We start from the raw sequence: 20,964 nt of genomic DNA on the forward strand, positions 1-20,964 counted from the left end.
TGTGACTGAAAACAGCGGGAGCAAGCCTCCGGTGGCGCGCACGCGCTGCCCACAAGGGGAGGAGTCCAGTGACGTAGGTCTACGTCGCTGGACGATATTGAGCCACTTTGCCGCAGTACGGTCAACGTGACCGGTCGGCAAGTGTTTAATACCTTCAAAGTACCTTTGAGCCATTTGGGCCATCAAGACTGGTGTATAAAAATGTTTCTGTTCTCTGATTCTTTGACAAAAAGTGACTCTCTGAGTTTGATTTAAAGGAAATGTATAGTAGTTTATATATCATTTAATAATGTATAGTTAGTATAATTTCCTTATTTACTAAGGTCATGCTTAAAAAAGCCTTATATTTGAGCCAGCAGGTTGAGCTTTATTCTCCTTTTCATGTCTTCCAGGCTAACATTGTGTTTTAAAACCTGTTTTCAGAATTCAGTTGCTCAAGATAAAATTACTTATGTAAGCAAATTACTTATTCCAGTGCACCTTTTTTTATAAAAAAAAAATATATATATATAAAATAAAAAAATCTAAAGAAATTAAAATTAAATAGTCCAAGTGTATAACATTGGATTGAGGGTCCCAAATCTAATTAGATTTTTCTACACTTGAAGCCTTTGTTCAATAATTCTGATATTCTCCCACTAGGAAATTAAGTCTAAGTGTAAGCGAGACACATAATATTAATTCTAAAAATGAATAGCTCATATGATAGTGTTTTTTTGTATGGCAAAGTGTCTGATGATCCTGTATCTTATATCCCACTACCTGAAAGCAAAGAAACAACCAATGGAAAACAGGATATTTGTGTACACTTAAAGTAAGACTTTAGTAAAAGCTGTGATTAGTTTTGGATAGAGGAGGGAATGGAAAGGATTTGTTTGTTTTATTTGGCTGCTGTCTTTGGCACCACTAGAAAGATTTCCAATCACTTCCTATCTTGGTAACCACACAAGAATTGAAAGGAAATCTCTGTAAAGTAAGGTTAAATCCAGCCTATGACAAGGGCCTCTGGAAACGGTGTCACTGTTGAGAGATTTACACACCTCCTTGTACCCATCTGTTGGCCTCCAGCACAAACATAAGAGTGCATCTCCCCCATGGTGAAATCTTCCTCATGGTGAAACAGAAAGTTAAACTTTAACACTTTTCACTGCAACTGTACAAATCAGTTTTCTGTAACAAACCTGATTTGCAGCAAATTGATTTACAGTGTGCTTTTTTTGCATCATATTTGGCCTATAAATATGTCAACCAGGAGTGTGTTTTTTTTTTTTTTTTTTTTTATCTGTCGATTCATTTAATCTTTGTTGAAAGACTTAAAAAATAAAATACATCTATTCTGCTACAATTTTACTTGATATCATTCCTTGTAACTAAACCCCCTTTCCCTGCTTACTTTCAATATGTTGTTGGGCAGTTAGCACAAGCAGAGCATTATACAATCTTTCTAATCCCATGGGTTTAGCTAGAAGATCACTTTATTAATATCTTTTAAGCCAGTGATAATTCAGCACTGTTTGTCCATGTGTGGCTTTAATAGCTTTAGAACACCTTATACAGAAAGAAGATATGGCCACATCCAAATCTGCAGAAACCCAAGACCCATGGGTCACTAGAAGAGATATGCACAACTGAAAAATGTTTTCGTTTTGCTTCGGATTCATTTGTAAAGTAATCATTTCGTTTTGTCATATTCATTATGTGAGAATGATTCGTTTTCAGAATTTGTTTCATATATTCATGTTTGTTTTGTATATTCATTATTTTCTAATCGATTCGCAGTTCGAATTTCAGAAAAGGCTATATTTGTTCTTTTTTTTTTCTAGTCTACTTTGATCTATTCTGTTCTATTCTATTCTGTTCTATTCTATTATTTTCTATTGTATTGTATTCTATTCAGTTTTATTTTATTATATTCCATTGAATTTGTTTTAATTCAATATTATTCTGTTCTTTTAGTTTCTATTCTATTCTAATCTATTCTGTTATTCTTTTTGATTCTATTCTATTTTCATGTATTCCTTTATTTTCTATTCTGTTTTATTCTATTCTATTATTTTCTATTCGATAAAGCATTTTGCAAATGAGCATTGATTGTTTACCTAGAGGAAATTTTAAAGTTTGTGCATTCCATAAACTTGTCACCATGCCTGGCTATCGCTATACACATTTGGTGATGACTTGCTAATTTGCTGAAGCTGCGCTAAAGCCTAAGTTGCTCCACCTTCAGGAGTATAAACTGTATTTTCTAATCTAATTTTATTTTATCCCCTACTACCAAATTGTATATTAATAATACACATAAGCACTGTAAAACATTTTAAAAGCATATGGTATCTGTCTATTTTACTGCCAACACAAATAAAAAAAAGGACAGTGGGCAAACCATGCAAATCATCACTTTCTGACTCTTGACAACTGTGTATTCAGTACAGTTGATTTAAAACAGTGATACAGTCTAATATTATGAGATCATTTCTTTTAAACTGCATATTTTTTAGGCCTATTGTTTTACGCCTATTGGCAATCATAGGTGCAGTGTAAGGAAGTTATGGCTTTCACAGACCGACAAAAAGGATAACCATGCAGCCTGTGGTATGGTGACTGAACAGAACCCTAAAAGTTAGTGCAAAGTCAGTGCTAAAGTCAGTGCTAAAGTCAGTGCAAAGTGCACAGCATAGAGCTGAGAGCGTGTCTCACTTCTATTACAGATCCACAGAATAAGGGGTTAATTTGATAGTGGACAAAGTCAGTCAAGGCATTCATTTTTGCCACTGGGCCAGCATGTACATTGTCCTTCTGATATACCCATCTTGAGCAAAAAAAATCAACAGCGATAAGTCAACAGCATGGAAATGCTAGTTTTGGACACGTTTAATTGCTATAGCAAGAATACAAAGACGTTGTAAAACAACAGCTTCTCTACTTTGCTATTAAAGCTAAATGCAGTAAAGCTAGCTATTTGGAAAGAGCAAGTGCCCATGTCCATATTTTCTTTAAAAGTGTCTGGAAATGGGAAAACCCCAAAAACAAAAATTGTTCTTGAAAACAAAATCTTCATGTATAAAAATCTCCATAATGTGGATCTGTGAAAAATGTTTTGTGGCAAGATGCTTTATTTTATTTTTATTTTTTTCAATTATACACACAATACTCCTCTACCATAATCAAATGTAATGCCAGCTAAATGAGTATTTTGTGTACTATTATTATCTGCTATAAGCTAACCCATTTAAAAAAATTTTTTTTTCGGATGATGTAGACAAGGCATCACTAAATGGGGGTCCGCGGTCCAAATCTGGTCTGAGAAACTTTTCTATCTGTACCACCGCGATTGTGCCATTTAGTTGCCGCTTTTGTCCCCAGCCTCCGCCGCTGTCATTAGCAGAGCAGGCGGGAGATGAGACAATTCTGGACTGGGGGCAGGAGCAGCACTGCATGGAGAGTGGCTGCCTGAATGACCTTTTCACTTTAACCAGGAGTGATTGGCTGCTAGGGTGCAGAGGGCGGTCCTCGCAACCAGTCACCCACTTGATAATATGAAAAGTTAACCCAGCAGCTGTCATCCTCCATCCAGTGCTGCTGTGCCTCCGCCTTCAGTCCAGGATTGTCTCACCTCCTGCTCTCCGCTCTCTGTAAGGTAGGAGAGTAAGGGGAGCAAAGGACATGGCTGTGAACTTGTAAAGGGGTGTGCTGTGTGTGTTGGAGATCATGTAACAGGGGAGTAGTGCTGTGTATGTGGGGGGCCATGTACAGGAGGGCAGTGCTGTGTGCGTTCGGGATCATGTACATTGGGGCAGTGCTGTGTGTGTGGGAGGTCATGTACAGGGGGGCAGTGCTATGTATGTGGGGGGTCATGTACGGGGCAGTGCTGTGTATGTGGAGGGGGGTCATGAATAGGGGGGCAGTGCTGTGTGTGTTGGGGGATCATGTAACAGGGGAACAGTGCTGTGTGTGGGGGATCATGTACAGGAGGGCAGTGCTCGTGTACAGTGGGACAGTGTTTTGTGTGTGGGGGTCATGTACAGGAGGGCAGTGCTGTGTGTGGGGGGTCATGTAAAGGGGGGTAGTGCTGTCGGGGGATGCAAAGGAGCAGTGTTGTGGGGGTGATGTAAAGGGGGATAATGCTGTGTGGGGGTGTGAAGAGGCAGTTCTGTGGAGGTGATATGTGAAGGGGGACAGTGCTGTGGGGGAGATGTAAAAGGGGCAGAGGTGTAGGGGTAATATGTGAAGGGAGGCAGTGCTGTGGTGGGGGAGATGTGAAGGCGGACATGCAGCCGCACACAAAATGGGGTGCTGCACAGAAAACGTGCAAGGGCATCATTAACTCCTAAACACACGGAAATACATGGTGCGGTTTCCCACACATGGAAATTGCATGGTACAAAAGGGGTTTCCAGGCAGCTGCATTTTTAAAAAGGTGCCAGGACTTTTTCCCAGCAGAAAACACAGGCACAGCACCCCATGTCATCGCACAAAAAAGCGATTCAGACCTCTGCTGAAAGAAAATTTTTATTAATCGGACCTTCATGAATTATAATTTAGTATCCCTGATGTAGACTGAAGTATATTTAAAAAAATCAAGTTTCCTTATTTACGCTAGTGTTGTACTGTAATAGGAATGTTTCTTAGATTGCCTTCCAAGTTGGGTAACCTGGATTGCTATCTAGACTGTGATTGGTAAATATGTTTAAGGTTTATTTATGTTTTGCTGGTTAATGGCAATGGACTGCCTAACATAATGCTAATTTCATTTGATATCCTCATTGAATCGTGTTATTACTTCTTTTTTTGAGGGAAATAAAAGATTTTTTATTTTCCTATTTAATTGTTCAATTAATAAATATATGTTGCAGTTTTTTTTTCTATTGTACTTGTAACAGTTTTATCTTCTCACAGCCAAGTAATTTTTGTTTGCCTTAACAAAATTCCATGATAATGAATTTTTCTGCAGTGGTTTCAGAGTGCGAGAATATTGGTTGTTGGTCCAAAAATGTTTTTTTGTTTTTCTACTTTGAAATTATGAATTGTTTGTTTGCATATTGCCATTTGGTTTGTTTATTCTGATGATTTTATAGCACAGATCAATTTTAGGGATTTTAGAATGTCACCTTTACTGGAGTACACCGTAAACATCTATAAATTATTTACAACCTACATGAGGTGCTATACATTTAGAGCTTTAATTTTCTCACACAAAATTCCTCATCTTCCTATTCAGAGCAAGTGCCACCCAGAGCTGGTTTCAGAGCGGATCCTGCCGGCAAGTATTCTCCAGCACACGTCCTGTGATATGTGTTCACCATTCTGTGTCCTAACCTAAATGTGTGTCCTGTGGTCATTCCCCCGGATAGAGTTCAACCATGATTGTCTTGTCACATTTTCCTTGTTGGAGCCATATCACTGCATCATAATAACTAGAAATTAAGGCGTAAGATCAGATACACCCAGGGCACCAAAATAGGGCTGGATTGAGAAGCAATGGTTCATGCAACATGAAATAGCAAAGGTTGTGACACAAACTTTTAGATCACCTTCCATCTAAAAAGAGAACAGTATGAGATGCTGGATTGAGAATGTTTACCAGATAAGCTGTGACAAATAAGTGCCTTTCCATATCATAAGCTAACGGTACCTGTAGATGTTAAGATAAATGGCTTGATCTGGCAATAATTCTATGCTTGGCTGTGCAGATCAACTACCGTCACCCTTAGTAGGAGCCATCAGCTGGCCACATTTGAAAACCTCTTCTGATCATTATACCTTCCTGGGTTCAGCCAGCCCTGGACTTAACAGTTAACAAAGCACGTTGCAGCCCACTAAAAATGGCAAAGTCAGAGCTTGCCTTACAGTTATTACCTCTTAAAGTCTGATGGCAACCCAAGAAATGCTGATGGGGAATTGCTCAGGATATAAAATAAAATATCATGCTAATTTAAATTGTGTCTCAGCCAAAACCAGTTTTGACTTAAGGTGATCTAAAAGAGAGTTGCTACTGCTAAAAAAAAAAAAAAAAACAAAGCAGTCTGCAATATTTTTTTATAGAATTTATTGCAAGGAATTTATTCCAAAGGAATTCAGCAGACTTTCCTAATGCCTTTAGACTGGGCCATTAAAACAGAGCAAGGAAAGCTGTCTCACCCAGTGTAATAGTGTGCTGAAAATTCATTTTTAAATGAAAGGTAAATTTAAATAACATTCTTAAAATCAATTTCTAGTAGATGCTCAGAGCAAAATAGGAAATCTTGTAGGAAAAGTATTAGTATACTAGCAAAGTTTGACCATGGAATCCATTTTCATTGCACCATTTTTTTTGTAGCATGCTTTCCTTCTAGTTCCCATCATGCATTGGATAATATATGTACAGCTTCCAATCCCAACTAATTTAAGTTTTAATATCAATATATTCAATACACTGTATTTATGTTAAACAATTCAGCCTTGGGTATAAGGGATGTTTCATTTGTGCAAGATTTCATACTCAAATTAAACTGGTTAACCACAATTTCATGCAAATAGAACTTATTTGTTTACCACTTACTAACTATCCCTGATCTACCTGTTCTGTGAGGGGTTAAAACAGCTGGACCTGTCAAAGGTACTCTTAAAAACTATGCCTGCCCCTTTGCTCCCTTCCTTCATTCATAAAAGCAGTACTATCGCTTCCTGGAATGAAAAGTGCTCTATGAATGGAGAAGGTGGTCGTCTATTCATAGTCGTGAGAAGAAACAGCAGAGTTACTATGAATAAAGCAGGGGGGTGGAAAGGCCAAGCATAGTCAGCACCTTTGATGAGTACCTGTGACAGGTTCAGCTGCTTGTATTAACCCCCACATCACCCAAAGACACAGCTGTAGGGGTATATGGGGGGCAGAAGACTAAAGATTTCAATGAACATGGCAGCCACCAGCACAATGGACACTGTCATTAATTTTAAGTATTGTTCCTTGTGCCTTTTTAACAACAAAGAAAACACACTAAATTTAAAAGAGAAGTACTACCAACATTTTTTGGCTGTACTTCTCTTGTGGGTCCCAGGAGTACATTTCGTTTTCAGCTCCTCAGTGATCCAGAGTTGGCTGATAGTGGGCTATTGCCTACTATTAGCTGACAGGACAGGGCCTTGCCAGGTTTAGCCGGGATCTCAATAATATTGTTGGGATCCACTCCCCCTGCCTAATTGAGAGCTGGTTTTGCCTTTCAGCATGTGACTGAGAGCCAGAGCTAACAATGCCTGCCCTCTCCCCAGCCCAAAGCTCCAGTGAGCACTGAAAGAGCAGAGCGGAGAGCAGTAATGGACAGTCACTTCTCTCCAATCAGTGCAGACCGAGAACTGAGCAATCAGCGATCATGTAATCACTCAGTTCTTGGTCTTAGAGCCAACATGAGACTGCTACAGCATAGAGGTGAGCCAATAATTCTACTTAAAGCGTAAATAAACTGGTATTAAAGGCTCTTTAAAAAAATAAATAAATAAATAAATATGTTGTACTTACCTGCTTTATGCAATAGTTTTGCACAGAGCCCTGATCCTCTTCTTCTTAGGGTCCCCTTGCCAAGTACACCTATAGCAAGCCCCCTTGCTATGGGGGCAATCTTGCTTGCTTACTCCCGAGCAGCCTATGTGTGTCCATAAGACATGCAGAGTGTAGATTGCCCCCCCCCCCCCAACTCTTATTGTGGTCAGCTTTAGCTAAAATTTATGCTTAAGCTTGATATACAGTATATATAAAACTGTAAATATTTTGCTTGTTGAGACAGTAAAAGGTTCACAGGAACTAAAGCATTTCATAATGAAAGGAAACTTACCGGAAACAGGTTGGAGAGGGAACATTGACCTTTAATAGCGTGACAGCACTATCCAAAAATAGCATGCCATCACTCGGTAATGATATATGTACATATATAATATTTATATATCTGCATGTCTGTCATTTGCTGTATAGTACAATTAATTTTTTTGTGATCAATTACATACAAAGAAATCATTTTGACAGATTATGTTAGGCATCATCTTGGATCATTTGTAAATCAAGGGGCTGCAACCAATCTATATTCTGCTATAGAAAATAATTCCTAAACAACATGTAATTGGTTATATACAACAAAAACATCTAACTCTTTATATAATGGATACAAGATGGTATTGGAGAGATTAAGTATGTGTTTTTATAGGGCATCAATAAAATGATCAATAAATCCTTATTTGGTTTGAACCCTTAAAAAGTAGGTGTTGATGCCATTTATACATAGTTTCTAATTATGACTACACCATTTAATTGCTAAGTGACCTTTCTGATTTGCTGTATAATGTAATTAACATGGTAAATAACATTTGTATCTCTGTTACTGTTGAACAGTCCCTTACTGCTTGTTTTTGTTTGTTATGCTGAAATCCATGCCAGACTAATATTGTGCATGAACCCATTATCATTAGAAAATAAGTCACTTTATTATCTTACAGTATTGTCTGTGGTGCTGATATCAAATAAATTGTAATTATTTAAAGCTATTTTGTTTGGCAACAGGTCCTGACTACAAAGAGTTAGATGTGCACCTTCGACGGCAAGAGTCTGGCTTTGGCTTTAGAATACTTGGTGGTGATGAACCTGGCCAGCCTGTAAGTTCTTTCTCACTCTCTAGAGCATGTATTGCAAGACCCTCTCTCCTGTTTCTTGTTACTGGTGGGTGGTGGGTGTTGCTATACAATTTATCATCTAACCTTTGGGACATTTTATTTATTTAGCTACATCTTAGGTTATTATACATTGTCTCTATGTTCTAAAATGTATTACTCTGTACAGTGCCACTGGAAATAATGACACTACAAGAAAATAATATAATTCATACACGTTTTTTATCTGAAACAAAGCTCACAGGTGTTTATTACACTATGATTTTAATTATTGTATCATTGTTTAAAGGAACTACTAACAGCATTTACTGGCCTGTGACCTATTTATTAACGGTCATAATTTATTTCACCCTTTTATGGGAAATATTAATTGTGCCATTATTTCTAAAAAAAATGCACTTACAGTTTTATTATAAAATTCAAGTTATACTCAGGCTAAATTCTACCAAAAAAACAACCTCCAAAATACCACAGACCCATAGTTCTCTGTAAGAAAACAACAAGAGAAGGGTGCATTACCACTTAAAAGTTTATTAAAATCAAAGAAGGGTAGCGTACAATATACTCACATACGTAGCATATGAACAAGCATATAGGAAATGGGCACCGCACCCTTCCAGGACACTTCTCTACTACTGGATAGCGTGATGGCGTCCTCAAAACCTGATGTGGCTTACACGTTTCGAGGGAGGACCCTCTTCCTCAGAGCCAAAATCGCAATATCGCAGGAGGGATATTGTTGTTTTTTGGAAACCATAGTTCTCTGTGACATGTTTTTTTTTTTTTTCTCAAAGATTAGTCCTTTAGTGTTGTCTGACTGATTTAATACATTTGACTCTGTGTGGTGAACTAACTCTATCTCAGCATGTGTCTGACAAAAAGCCACTACAGAGGAAAAAGGATAAGTATGACTTGCAGCATTAAATGTATGGAACAGCAATCATGTAAAAACACAAAACTCAAATACAACCTTACTCTGGTTTCTAGAAAATATTGTATATTAGCAATGTTCTAAATTTCAGCTTTTGGATATGAAACTACATTTACTAGAACTCATTTTTCTGCAAAGCTATATCCCACAGTTTAATTTCCATGGCAGTTACAAGTGTGTAAATGTAGTACAGTGTTCATAAACATTTTGAGAATTGCCTTGAGTACATGTACAATTCAAGTAATCAATATTCCCTCAGCATCCTCTATTATATGCATTTATACATTCAGCTTGCCAGCCTTGCCTTTGAAGGCATAAGCTTGAAGAGTATGAATTTAAGGAATGAGGATTAAAAGGTCTATTTTGGAGCTTTATCTCTGAAATGAAAGTAACATAAAATGTATGATCTACAGACAGCTCTTATAGTTGAATTCGGCTTGGTTATGGAGACCTGTACTCATTGTAAGAAAAGCATTTTATGTAGTGAATATAATAAAGGATTGAAATTTGAAATACTCCCAGTATAGAATGTATAAAATGTGTTGTAAGCATGCAGCTACAGTGTTCATGTCGCCGATGTATTTTGTAGACAAACATATGAGGAATGAGAGTTTTCTGGTACCATACAAATAAACCAAATATGTAAAAATGTAAAAATGTATTATATTCATGATAAAAAACAATTTAACATTTTTTTTAAATGTTTTTACCATGGATATAATAAATTGGTACATTTTTAGCTCTTTGGTGTGCTCATATGACAGCAGAAAAATCCCATTACTGGTATGGTTATCTTTGAAATGACTGACTGGGATGTGGTACCTTGGGTATGATCCACTGCTTCACATAAATTGCATAATGTATTTTGTAAAGAGTGAAGCACAAGGGTTGGAGAGGTGCTTTAGGTGATACATTTTAGCCTCTTGATTTGCTTCATTGATCACATTATCATGTGATAAGACAGGTAGGCTTCTTTCACACGGCCGCTCCGGTGTTTGGCTCCGCTGCGGGACTTTTTTTTTTTTTTTATCACGGAGCGGATGACATTTGTGTCATCCGCTCCGTATGTCCGCATATCATCCCATCCATTTGCGGATGATATACGGACATAATGTAAGTCTATGGGCATTGCGGATGTCAGCGAATGACACCGCTGACATCCGATTTTCCTTCCTTTCCGTTTTTTGAATGGAGGAAAAATAGGGTTGTGTTCCGTTCCAAAAAACGGAACAGAACTGAAAGGAAGAAAATCGGATGTCAGCGGATGGTATTCCGCTGACATCCGCAATGCCATTGACTTATATTATGTCCATAAATCATTCGCAAAAAAATAGGATGATTTGCGGACATACGGAGCGCCCGTGTGAAAGGGCCCTTAGTGTTAAATTGTGCTAAAATTTGGATGGACAACTGTGGCTCAGAATTTTTCCATTTGAATTGTAATGTTTACATTGATCACATAATCAGTTTGTTGTGTCTTGTTTTTTCCCCTGTGCTTTGGGTTCAATTGTGTGTCTGTTTTAGTGTGTCAGTCCTCATCTCACAAGTACCTCATCTGCTCAGTTCATTAGGGAGTAAGTTTTCTAGTGTATTATGTGGAGTAGTCTGCTTCCTAGATATCCTGTGTTCCCTGTCAGTGTGTCTTTTTGCTTTTTAGTCTTGTTCCCCTCATTAATTTAGGGGTTGGACATAGCCTACTGGTTAATTAAGTCATATGGATATCCCTACTGGTCCAGCCCATATCCTGACTTTTCTCTGTACCAATATTTATATGAAATAGTCTTTGCAGGTAGTAATAATTAATGAGAATCCAAATCCTTTCCAAAGCCAGGGATGTGGGGCTGCCCTCCTGTGTATGTGTGGAGTTTGCTATTCTGTTTTAATTTGGCCTTTTGGCCTCAACTCCTGGCTTGGTGTAGTGGCAATACCAGTTTCCAGACCTCAGGTTGTCTGAAAATGTGCAATATATTTTGACCTCTGGCTTCCATTCCAATTTCTCTACTGAGTTCCCCGCCAGGCTGTTGTTATCTATTTCCCTTGATCTAGCCATTGGTGTCTTCAAGACCTGGCCTGGATCAAAAGTCCCATACTGGCTGTTATAGTATCATATATTGTAACTTAACCACTTAAGCCCCGGAAGATTTTACCCCCTTCCTGACCAGGGCCTATTTTGCGATTCGGCACTGCGTGATTTTAACGGACAATTGCGCGGTCGTGCAACGCTGTACCTTAACGAATTTGGCGTCCTTTTTTTCCCCACAAACAGAGCTTTCTTTTGGTGGTATTTGATCACCTGTGCGATTTTTTGATCATGCGTTATAAACAAAAAAGTGCGTAAATTTAGCAAAAATAACAATATTTTTCACATTTTTTTATATAAAATTCCCCCCAAAAAAAATGTAAAAATCAAAAATTTTTAACATTTTAGGCCAATTTTTTTTTTTACCATATGTTTGGTAAAAAAAAATCGCAAAAAGCTTATTTTGATTGGTTTGCGCAAAAATTATTGCGTTTACTAACAAAGCGAAAGATTTTTGTCATTTTTGTTGTTTTTTTTTTAAACGCGTAATGGCGGCGATCTGCGATTTTTTTTGCGGGACTGCGACATTGGGGCAAATTTTTGACACTTTTGGGGTTACCAGTGACATTACTACAGTAATCAGTGCTATACATATGCACTGTTACTGTAAAAATGACACTGGCAGTGAAGGAGTTAACTGTATTGGAGAGGGAGGGGTTAAGTGTGTCCTAGGGGAGTGATTCTAACTGTGATTGGCTGTGGCTTGATGTGTAAGAACAGTGATCAACGGTCCTACATAGTAGAACCGTTTGATCACGATTCTTACACAGGGGAGACTGACAGGCGGCTTTGTTTACACTAGCCGCCTGCCTTTCTCCCGCAGTCACGGACAATCGGGTCCGCCGGGCACACACAGGGGGGGGTCCGTGACCAAGCGGGAGCACGCATCCGGCGGCGCGCGCTCGCTCCCAAAACCCTTACAGGCTAGCGACGTAGCCCTACTTCGCTTTGCCTGTGAGGGGCTGACTGCCGACGTAAATAGTCGTGCGGCAGTCGGCAAGTGGTTAAATTGAATGTATACCAGTTGTTATATACTATATGTATTAATATATGACAATCAGTATACATTCATTAAGAACAAGCATTACAGTATTCTTTTAGTTCTGTTTTTGCAAATCAGGTTCCTTCTGAATCCACATGTTTAGTTCTTATCCACCTGTCCCCTACTCAGTTGTGGAAGCCATGAAAATCCCATTCTATACCTCAGCACTTGAGGCTGTTAGAACATGAATACAATGAATATTAGAATGGGAATACACAAGCTAAACAGACACTATAGGCTAATTTACAAAAGACAAACTGCTGTTTTCTTTGTTTTAGTTAATTTCCATGCGTGTAATTGGATATTCTTTGTAAATTGAATTTCCATATATTCACTAATCTAAGAGGAAATTCCCTTGCAAAGTGAACAGCCTGTTTGCCTTTAGTAAATCAACAGCTATACTTCTGGGCAAACAGACAAACAAGACAAGGAAAGGCTCATTCAAACAAGGCTGTATTCATGGTACATATGCATGCAGGATGAAAGGCACACGTGACAATTAACTATGTGGTACACAAAATAAAGTCCAGAAACATGCTGATCTAGACTAGGAAATTAGCGTGAAGGCTAAAATCCTGAGATTCAACAGTATCAGAAGGCATAGGCCCGACTCTGGATTTCCAAGAAATCCAAGGTCTGGTGTGCATACTACTTCACATAACATTCCAACAAATCCTGAAAGTGGATTTTGGGTAGGTGAGGAGGGTCTTTATATACTGTTAAGAAATGATCAGCCAAAGAATAGGTAATGAGAAAGCAGAGACACCCAAAACATGGGTGATAGAAATCAGACAGTGACAGCTTCAACTGATTTCATTCACAGTGGGAAAATAATAAATACAGAAATATTAAAATCCAGAATTTTTAGGCTTATCTTCATTATGTTTCATAAGTGACATCATATCAGAAACTGCAACCAATGAAACAGAAATTGAATCAATTGTGATTCCTAAAAAGGCATACTGTATTAGTATGGTGACTTCCACACTATTGTTTTTAATCAAAAGTGAATTAATAAATAAAAATTGGTGTTTTTTTCTGCCAAGTCACTAGCTTTAGATCTGCTATATACTTTCAAGAATAAGGACAAAAGAATACAAGCTGCAATTTAAAAATTGCCTGAACAATAGGTGCATAAATAGACAAAACATAATTGAACTATGTTTCCCTGTAAAAAAATATTTTCCAAAAACTCTTTGATGTAGGTCAGCTTATCTCTTTCAAGTACCCATTGCAATTTGTAACCTTTTTGCCTGCACCCCATGATTGTGCAAGTGTCCCATACGAAACTGTGTTACTAATCAATAAAATGTAAATTAATTATTTTAACCACTTTAGCCCCGGAGGGCGGCACAGTGGTGTAGTGGTTAGCACTTTCACCTAGCAGCAAGAGGGTCACTGGCTCGAATCCCAACCACGACACTACCTGCCTGGAGTTTGTATGTTCTCCCTTTGCCTGCGTGGGTTTCGTCCGGGTACTCCGGTTTCCTCCCACACTCCAAAGACATGCTGGTAGGTTAATTGGATCCTGTATATAAAAAAATTGTCCCTACTGTTTATGTATGTGAGTTAGGGACCTTAGATTATAAGCTCCTTGAGCGTAGGGACTGATGTGAATGTACAATGTATATGTAAAGTGCTGCGTAAATTGACAGCGCTATATAAGTACCTGAAAGAAATAAAAAATAAATATATTTGGCTGCTCAATGACCACGCCCTATTTTGCGATTCGGCACTGCATGACTTTAACAGACAATTGCGTGGTCGTGCAATGCTGTACCAATAGAGCTTTCTTTTGGTGGTATTTGATCACCTGTGCAATTTTTATTTTTTGCGCTATAAACAAAAAAAGAGCGACAATTTTGAAAAAATAACAATATTTTTCAAATTTTTTTATATGAAATTCTCCAAAAAAATGTAAAAATCAAAAATTTTTAACATTTTAGGCCAGTTTGTTTTCTGCTACATATTTTTGTTAAAAAATTGCAATAAGCGTATTTTTATTGGTTTGCGCAAAAGTTATTGCATTTACTAACTACAGGAAAGATTTATGTCATTTTTATTGTTTTTTTTTAACTAGTAATGGCAGCGATCTGCGATTTTTTTTGTGGGACTGCGACATTGCGGCAGACAGATCGGACCCCTGACTGACATTTTTTACACTTTTGGGGGTACCAGTGACATTACTACAGCAATCAGTGCTATAAATATGCACTGTTACTGTAAAAATGACACTGGCAGGGAAGGGGTTAACTTTATTGGTGATTAAGGGGCTAAGTGTGTCCCTAGGGGTGTGATTCTAACTGTCAGGGGGCATGGCTAGTGAAGTAACCACAGAGACATGCGATCCTATATAGCAGGATCGTATAGCCTCTGTGCTTACTTCAGGGAGAATGACACACGGCTGTGTTTACATCAGCCGTCTGTCTTTCTCCCTCTCCTGCGGGAGATCTCGAGTGGCCGGCGGCCATCGGTGCCGCCGGTCACATGCGCTGGCTCCCCAGGAAATGAGCGGGGCGGGAGCGCTCGCCCCTACAGTCTCGTGGGCGAGCGACGTAGGTCTACGTCGCTTTGCCTGTAAGCTGCAGAGTGACACAGTAAATCTATGTTAGGTGGGCTAAAGTGGTTAAGCAACCAGCTATATGCCTACGACATTGCATATGTGATCTATATTATCTGCAAAGAGATTTTTTATTCTGTTTAGCCACTTTTGTGGTTCAGACACCAGGGAGGGTGACACTACTTTCTTTGTAAAGCCCCGTACACACGTACCGATTGTCGGCCTTAAATATTCGGCCGACGACCGATCGGCCGATTGTAGGCTTGTTAGTATGATGCTTCCGACAGCCGACAGCACATTTTCGGCCGAACAGAATCTGTCATGCAGGCATTAAAATTTTTGTTGGCCAACACCAGAACGGCCGATTGTTCGCCAGTCAGTACAGATTTCGGCCGACAGACAGCAGATTTGCAAGACTGGGCATGCTCAGAAAAGAAAAAAGACAGGGAAAGTTAACCATCACATGACATCACTTCTGCAGTCGGCTTTTGTTGGCCGACAAAATTCGTGTGCAGTCTTTTGCAGTTTTCAACAGACACGACAGCCCTGGACAAAAGACGGCCGATCGTTCGGCCGACGATCGGTACGTGTGTACGGGGCTTTAGAGTTAAGGAAAGCCGCACTGTCACCTTCCCCCATGCAGCCTGTTGATTGGCCAATTAACTAATGTTCTGTGCACTGTGGGAGACCAGATATAGTTAGTGCAGGGTCCTGGGTTTAATAACACTTTATGATTGACATGTACAAACTTATTTCAATGTTTTAAAGAATATGCAATTGCATTGAACTGTTTTCTTTTTAATCTGCATGGGGATCAGGTTTAATACAGCCCTAGCTTGTCATTTTATTAACAAATTATGCTGGAGTTGATAACTCCTACACTGATATTTAAAACAGGCTTTAACATTTTAGAAATGAAAAGGGAAAATGGAAAGTTGTACCTGATTACATGGGGCATTCATCCAATATGTGTGGGCCTCTAAATTCTGTAGTGTGCTGTATGTAATTACTATATGTAAAAAAAAAAAAAAATATGTAAGATACACTTTTGCATGAAAAGAGCAATAATATGCCTGCAAGCGAGTTCTTTGTAGCTAATGATTCTCTGGGAGATTACGTACTAGTAAATAACAGTTTTTGTACTAATAATAATTTCCATAATAATTGACCATCTGTTACTTTTTACATTTTTTTTATTTTAATTATTAATGTATAAATGAATCAATCCTAGTGATAAAGGCAACATCACTTTATATACTGTGCACTGCTCTTGCTAGAATTGTCATCAGTTAAACTGATCAGTCATTTTCTACTTTTCTCTATTTAGATTTTAATTGGTGCTGTGATAGCAATGGGCTCGGCAGACAGAGATGGCCGGCTACGGCCTGGTGATGAATTGCTCTATGTAGATGGAATTCCAGTTGCTGGTAAAACTCACCGATATGTGATTGATCTTATGCATAATGCTGCTCGTAATGGACAAGTCAATCTTACTGTGAGAAGAAAGGTGCTATCAATAGGTAGGTTACCCAAAACATACAAATTACAACAACCCATGTGAAATGTTTATAAAACCACTTTGTTACTTTATCTTCCTATTAAGATGTGATTATCCCATTACTTAAGATTTAGGGTGTTGTCTGCAAATCAATTGCCTTCTTAATTCCCAAGGCACAGAGATAGCAATGTCACCTCCATTGAGATATACGCAGATCTGCATGATAGTTTTGCACAAATTGCTTGTGTTCTCTAAGCTTAGTTGAAGGGTGGTAGACTAGAAGGACACTTCTAGTTTATATAATAATGCACTAAGGATTATATATAGATTGAAAAGTCTATCAATTCCACTGGAAATACTGCAAAACAATTTTGTTAGTTATGAGTAGTGTTTATTTAACTAAAGTTACCAGCTGTTAAAGAACAGGTGATGTTATGTTTGTGAGAGGCAACTGACCCAACCGGACCTATTCACACGTATTCCTCCCAGCCACAGTTATTATTTATAGCCAGAAGCCCAGCATGTGTGTAATATTAAATAATTCATTTATGGGCTGTCTTAGTCTTTTAACAGCTCTTTCTGCAATCATTTCAGTAATGGGATTTTCCCATATAGATGAGTTACTGTGCTGTCATGCCTCCTTGATCCAACGTTATAAATTCTAGGAATTATCATGGCAGGCACCAGACTCCCAGTGCCTTTATTCCTTTATTATACCTAAAATTGCATTACCTGGATAGTGACAGTAAAGTGCTAAAATAGATCTGGCTCGATGGCTGCTTTGCTACAATGTGGTTTCTCAAAAGCTCAATGGAACACTGCATGAGATGGCACGCTGCACAATTGTCAAGCTTTCAGTTCTTTGGTAGATAAAAATAAATTGTCTTGCAGTATTTCCCTGTTTTGGCTCTATACATTCTTCCTTTTATTTTGGAGATGTCGATTTTCTGACAATTAAAAGGTGCTCCACAGTATAATGCTACCACCACCTTACTTTGCATTACTTGATGTGTACTAAAGTATTTACATTTGAAAGTTGTATGAAAGTATATCACTTTAAAAGCAGTTTTGTTCTCAAATGATTACTGACTTCTCTCTCATGAAACTGGCATTACCCTCATCGTGGTACTACATTTACGCTTTTAGTTAGGTACTTCTGAGAAATGGCTTTTTTGGTGCCACTCTGCCAATGCAAGCTGATTTTGGGCAGATAAAATGATGTACCTATGCAGTTCTGAACAGATTGGAAGCTCACTAATAAAAAAAATAACAAGCTTCGCTTATCGAAATAATGAACTTGTGAAGAAAGCAGACTTATGGTTACCTGTCCATTGGCCTGGTTGTTGAAACATCACTCTGTAGCAGAGCTCCTGGTACCAATCACATTCAAATCCTCAGGCTGGTTGAATAACAGGTCCCGCTACTGGCTGCGGTCTTTCCTCTGCTGATCCCTAGTCACTGCAGGACACAATAGTGATGCAGGTCAGTGGGAGAAACCACAGCAACCAGCAGGAGACATAACACATAACATTTCACACACCCAAGTGTGCACTAGGATTGGTGCTGGGAGCTCTGCTACAGAGCAAAGTGTTTACAAATGGGCAACAGGACAGCTAAATACAATGCAACTTTCTAAACAGGTTAGGCCTTTTGGCATTTTAACCCCTTAGCGTGGATCCTTAAAATTTGAATTAAAACCTGCACCAAAACATTTTTTGTATGTGGTAGAGTTCTGTAATTATCTCTTCGGTAAAGTGTGATAACTCTTAGACGATAGATGATTCAGTTTTAGAGTTAAAAAAAGAAGTTTAAAGTTCCAGTATTTACTTAATTTGTAGGAACTTCATAATAGGGTCATGCAGATATATCCATGGACTAAATCTTCGAGATTAAATGAAATTCAGTTTTTAAATACTCCAGTGAATCTCATTAGGGTTAATTTACTGAAGGCAAAAAAACACTTTTAAAGTTCAGTTGAACTCTGCGAGGGTGTTTACCCCAGAGCATAGTAAATGAGGTGAAACTGTACTATCTTTCACCACCAAATCTTGTGCAAGCAAAAATGTAGTTTTTTTTAATTGTCCTTGCATGTGTTTGGGTATTCTTTGTACAGTGAAGCTTCACCTCAATTACTAAACTCTGAAGCAAATGCCCTTGCAGAGTGCAACTGTGCTTGGACTGCATAGACTAAAGTCCAAAGGCTATTTGGTTCATACTGAATACACATTCGTAGCACAATAGCCCTGTTAACCAGTCACTCCTTCGTTCTCCACAAATCTCTTATGTATATATCTGCATAAACATACACATAATATATATATATATATATATATATATATATATATCTATATATATATATATATATATATACATTATGGTTAAACAGATGCATAGGTCTGATTGCATAGATATGATTTTCCTATATATTTTTGGAATTTTTGTAATGTCAGGAATGTAGAGCTCTATATACTAAAAATGTTTTGGTGCACTCATACACAGAGAGTACACCTTCAATACTAAATGCTGTAGTGTGTGTAGTGTACTAGTTGTTTGTACAGGCAGGTCTGTAAGACAAACATTTTCTGGGTATAGCTTTCACTTTCTGATAACTGAAGCAACCAAACCCACTAAGGCATCCAAAAACTTAGATATTTGCAACTTTCTTTAAATTATTATTATTTATTTTTATTTTATTTTTTACTTTCTCTAATGTTTGGAATGTTCTCTAGTCTTTGGTTTTCACAGAGAAAATAGCCATTAATTTTTTTTTTTCTTTACAGGCGATAATTGCCCTGAAAATGGCAGGAGTCCTGGCTCTGTGTCAACACATCACAGTTCCCCTAGAAGTGACTCTGCATATCCAAACAGTAATCATACTACACAAAGCAACGCATCTCCTCCTGAGGGTTTTGCGTCTCAGAACTCACAATCCAGTGATGTGGTCATCCATCGAAAAGAAAATGAAGGGTTTGGTTTTGTAATTATCAGCTCCTTGAACAGACCAGAATCAGGAGCCACAATAGGTAACTTTATAGAATGAAATGAATCGTATTAAATAAAAAGGAGAGAAAAATGTTGCCATGGGATATATAGGTACACAATAGTGACTATGTGAATAAGTATAAATATACTAGCATTTCCACATTGTGTAAGTAAGGTAACAAATGTTTAGATAGTAGTTTTTCCCCCTTACACTTACTTGAGCCCTCATTCAATCCAGTAATGTGTGTCCACCTGTAGCAGCTCTATCCCTTCATTAATCATGTAAGATATCCACGCTAAAACATATAAATTACAAATAAGCAGCTGCTTAAGCAATCTGTTACACTAGATGCAAAAATTGTGATAAATATATGAAGCAGCGCTAAAAAAATTTAACTCAATGTTGTGAAAACAGAAATGAATCAATATAATGACATCAAACGTATTAGGTGAAAAACGTGCAAAAGGAAATCACACCAAATATATAAATAGTGTCCATAAGGGCCCATACACAAGGGCTGAAAAGAAAAAATATATGTGAAACAAGACAGTCCAAGGGAAACAAATTGTCCATGATTCATTTGCTCCACCAGACACCACAATCACAATTCATAGTGCTTCCACCACCAGGTGACATCAAGTATTAAAGCCTCTTACCAGATCCTGTGGACCATCATATAGTATAGTCAAATGTGTGTGTTACATCTCATTTTGAAGGGAAACTCTAAAGCACCAAACGTGATCCAGTCAGGGTTGGTTCATCAGCAGGGTGAAAAATAACAAGCATATAAGCCTATAGTGTAACCCATAAAAAACATTTATTCAAAAAATAACAAGTGAAACTTGCAAAGGGAATCACACTAAGCAATAGTGTAATAGTGTAATAGGTAATAGGTTTAAAAACTTGCATATAGTAATAAAAAAAGATACATTTGCTCTCCCAAAAAGCAGCAGGCTGTGTGGCTGCACCAGACTCTCCCACTGGGTCAATAAGTGTGCGTATTGATGAAGCGTCGTAGCCAAGCCTAACTAGTTTCGCCAAAGAGATGACATTGTCGATGCATTGCCGCCTCATCAGTATCTTTCCCTCATTTCCTGGTCTTGCAGACTTTGCTGAGGCAGCAGGAGCCATTGGCTCAAAGCTAGTGACAATGGAGCAGCAGGTGGGGCCTATCCCCGATGTCTGTGTCTATAGACGTAGACAGCAAGGCTCAGGAATTAGCCCGTTTGCAATACTTCT

At 38.2% G+C, this 20,964-nt stretch overlaps 1 protein-coding gene across 10 annotated transcripts in view; it reads left to right on the plus strand.

The window, feature by feature from the left end:
* Nucleotides 1–20,964, plus strand: part of MAGI2 (membrane associated guanylate kinase, WW and PDZ domain containing 2) — a 1,130,869-nt gene that overhangs the window by 1,032,381 nt on the left and 77,524 nt on the right. For all 10 annotated transcript variants that reach the window (XR_014225193.1, XM_082255142.1, XM_082255141.1 and 7 more), the window contains 4 exons: nucleotides 5,219–5,260; nucleotides 8,525–8,616; nucleotides 16,572–16,764; nucleotides 19,523–19,765. Coding sequence is in view for 9 of the 10 variants with exons in the window: in XM_082255142.1 (XP_082111268.1) it covers nucleotides 5,219–5,260; nucleotides 8,525–8,616; nucleotides 16,572–16,764; nucleotides 19,523–19,765 (570 nt within the window). In the remaining variant the exon portion in view is untranslated. The remainder of the gene's footprint in view (nucleotides 1–5,218; nucleotides 5,261–8,524; nucleotides 8,617–16,571; nucleotides 16,765–19,522; nucleotides 19,766–20,964) is intronic.

Source organism: Pelophylax lessonae (assembly GCF_965119305.1).
Source record: "Pelophylax lessonae genome assembly, chromosome: 4".
Lineage (NCBI taxonomy): Eukaryota > Metazoa > Chordata > Amphibia > Anura > Ranidae > Pelophylax > Pelophylax lessonae.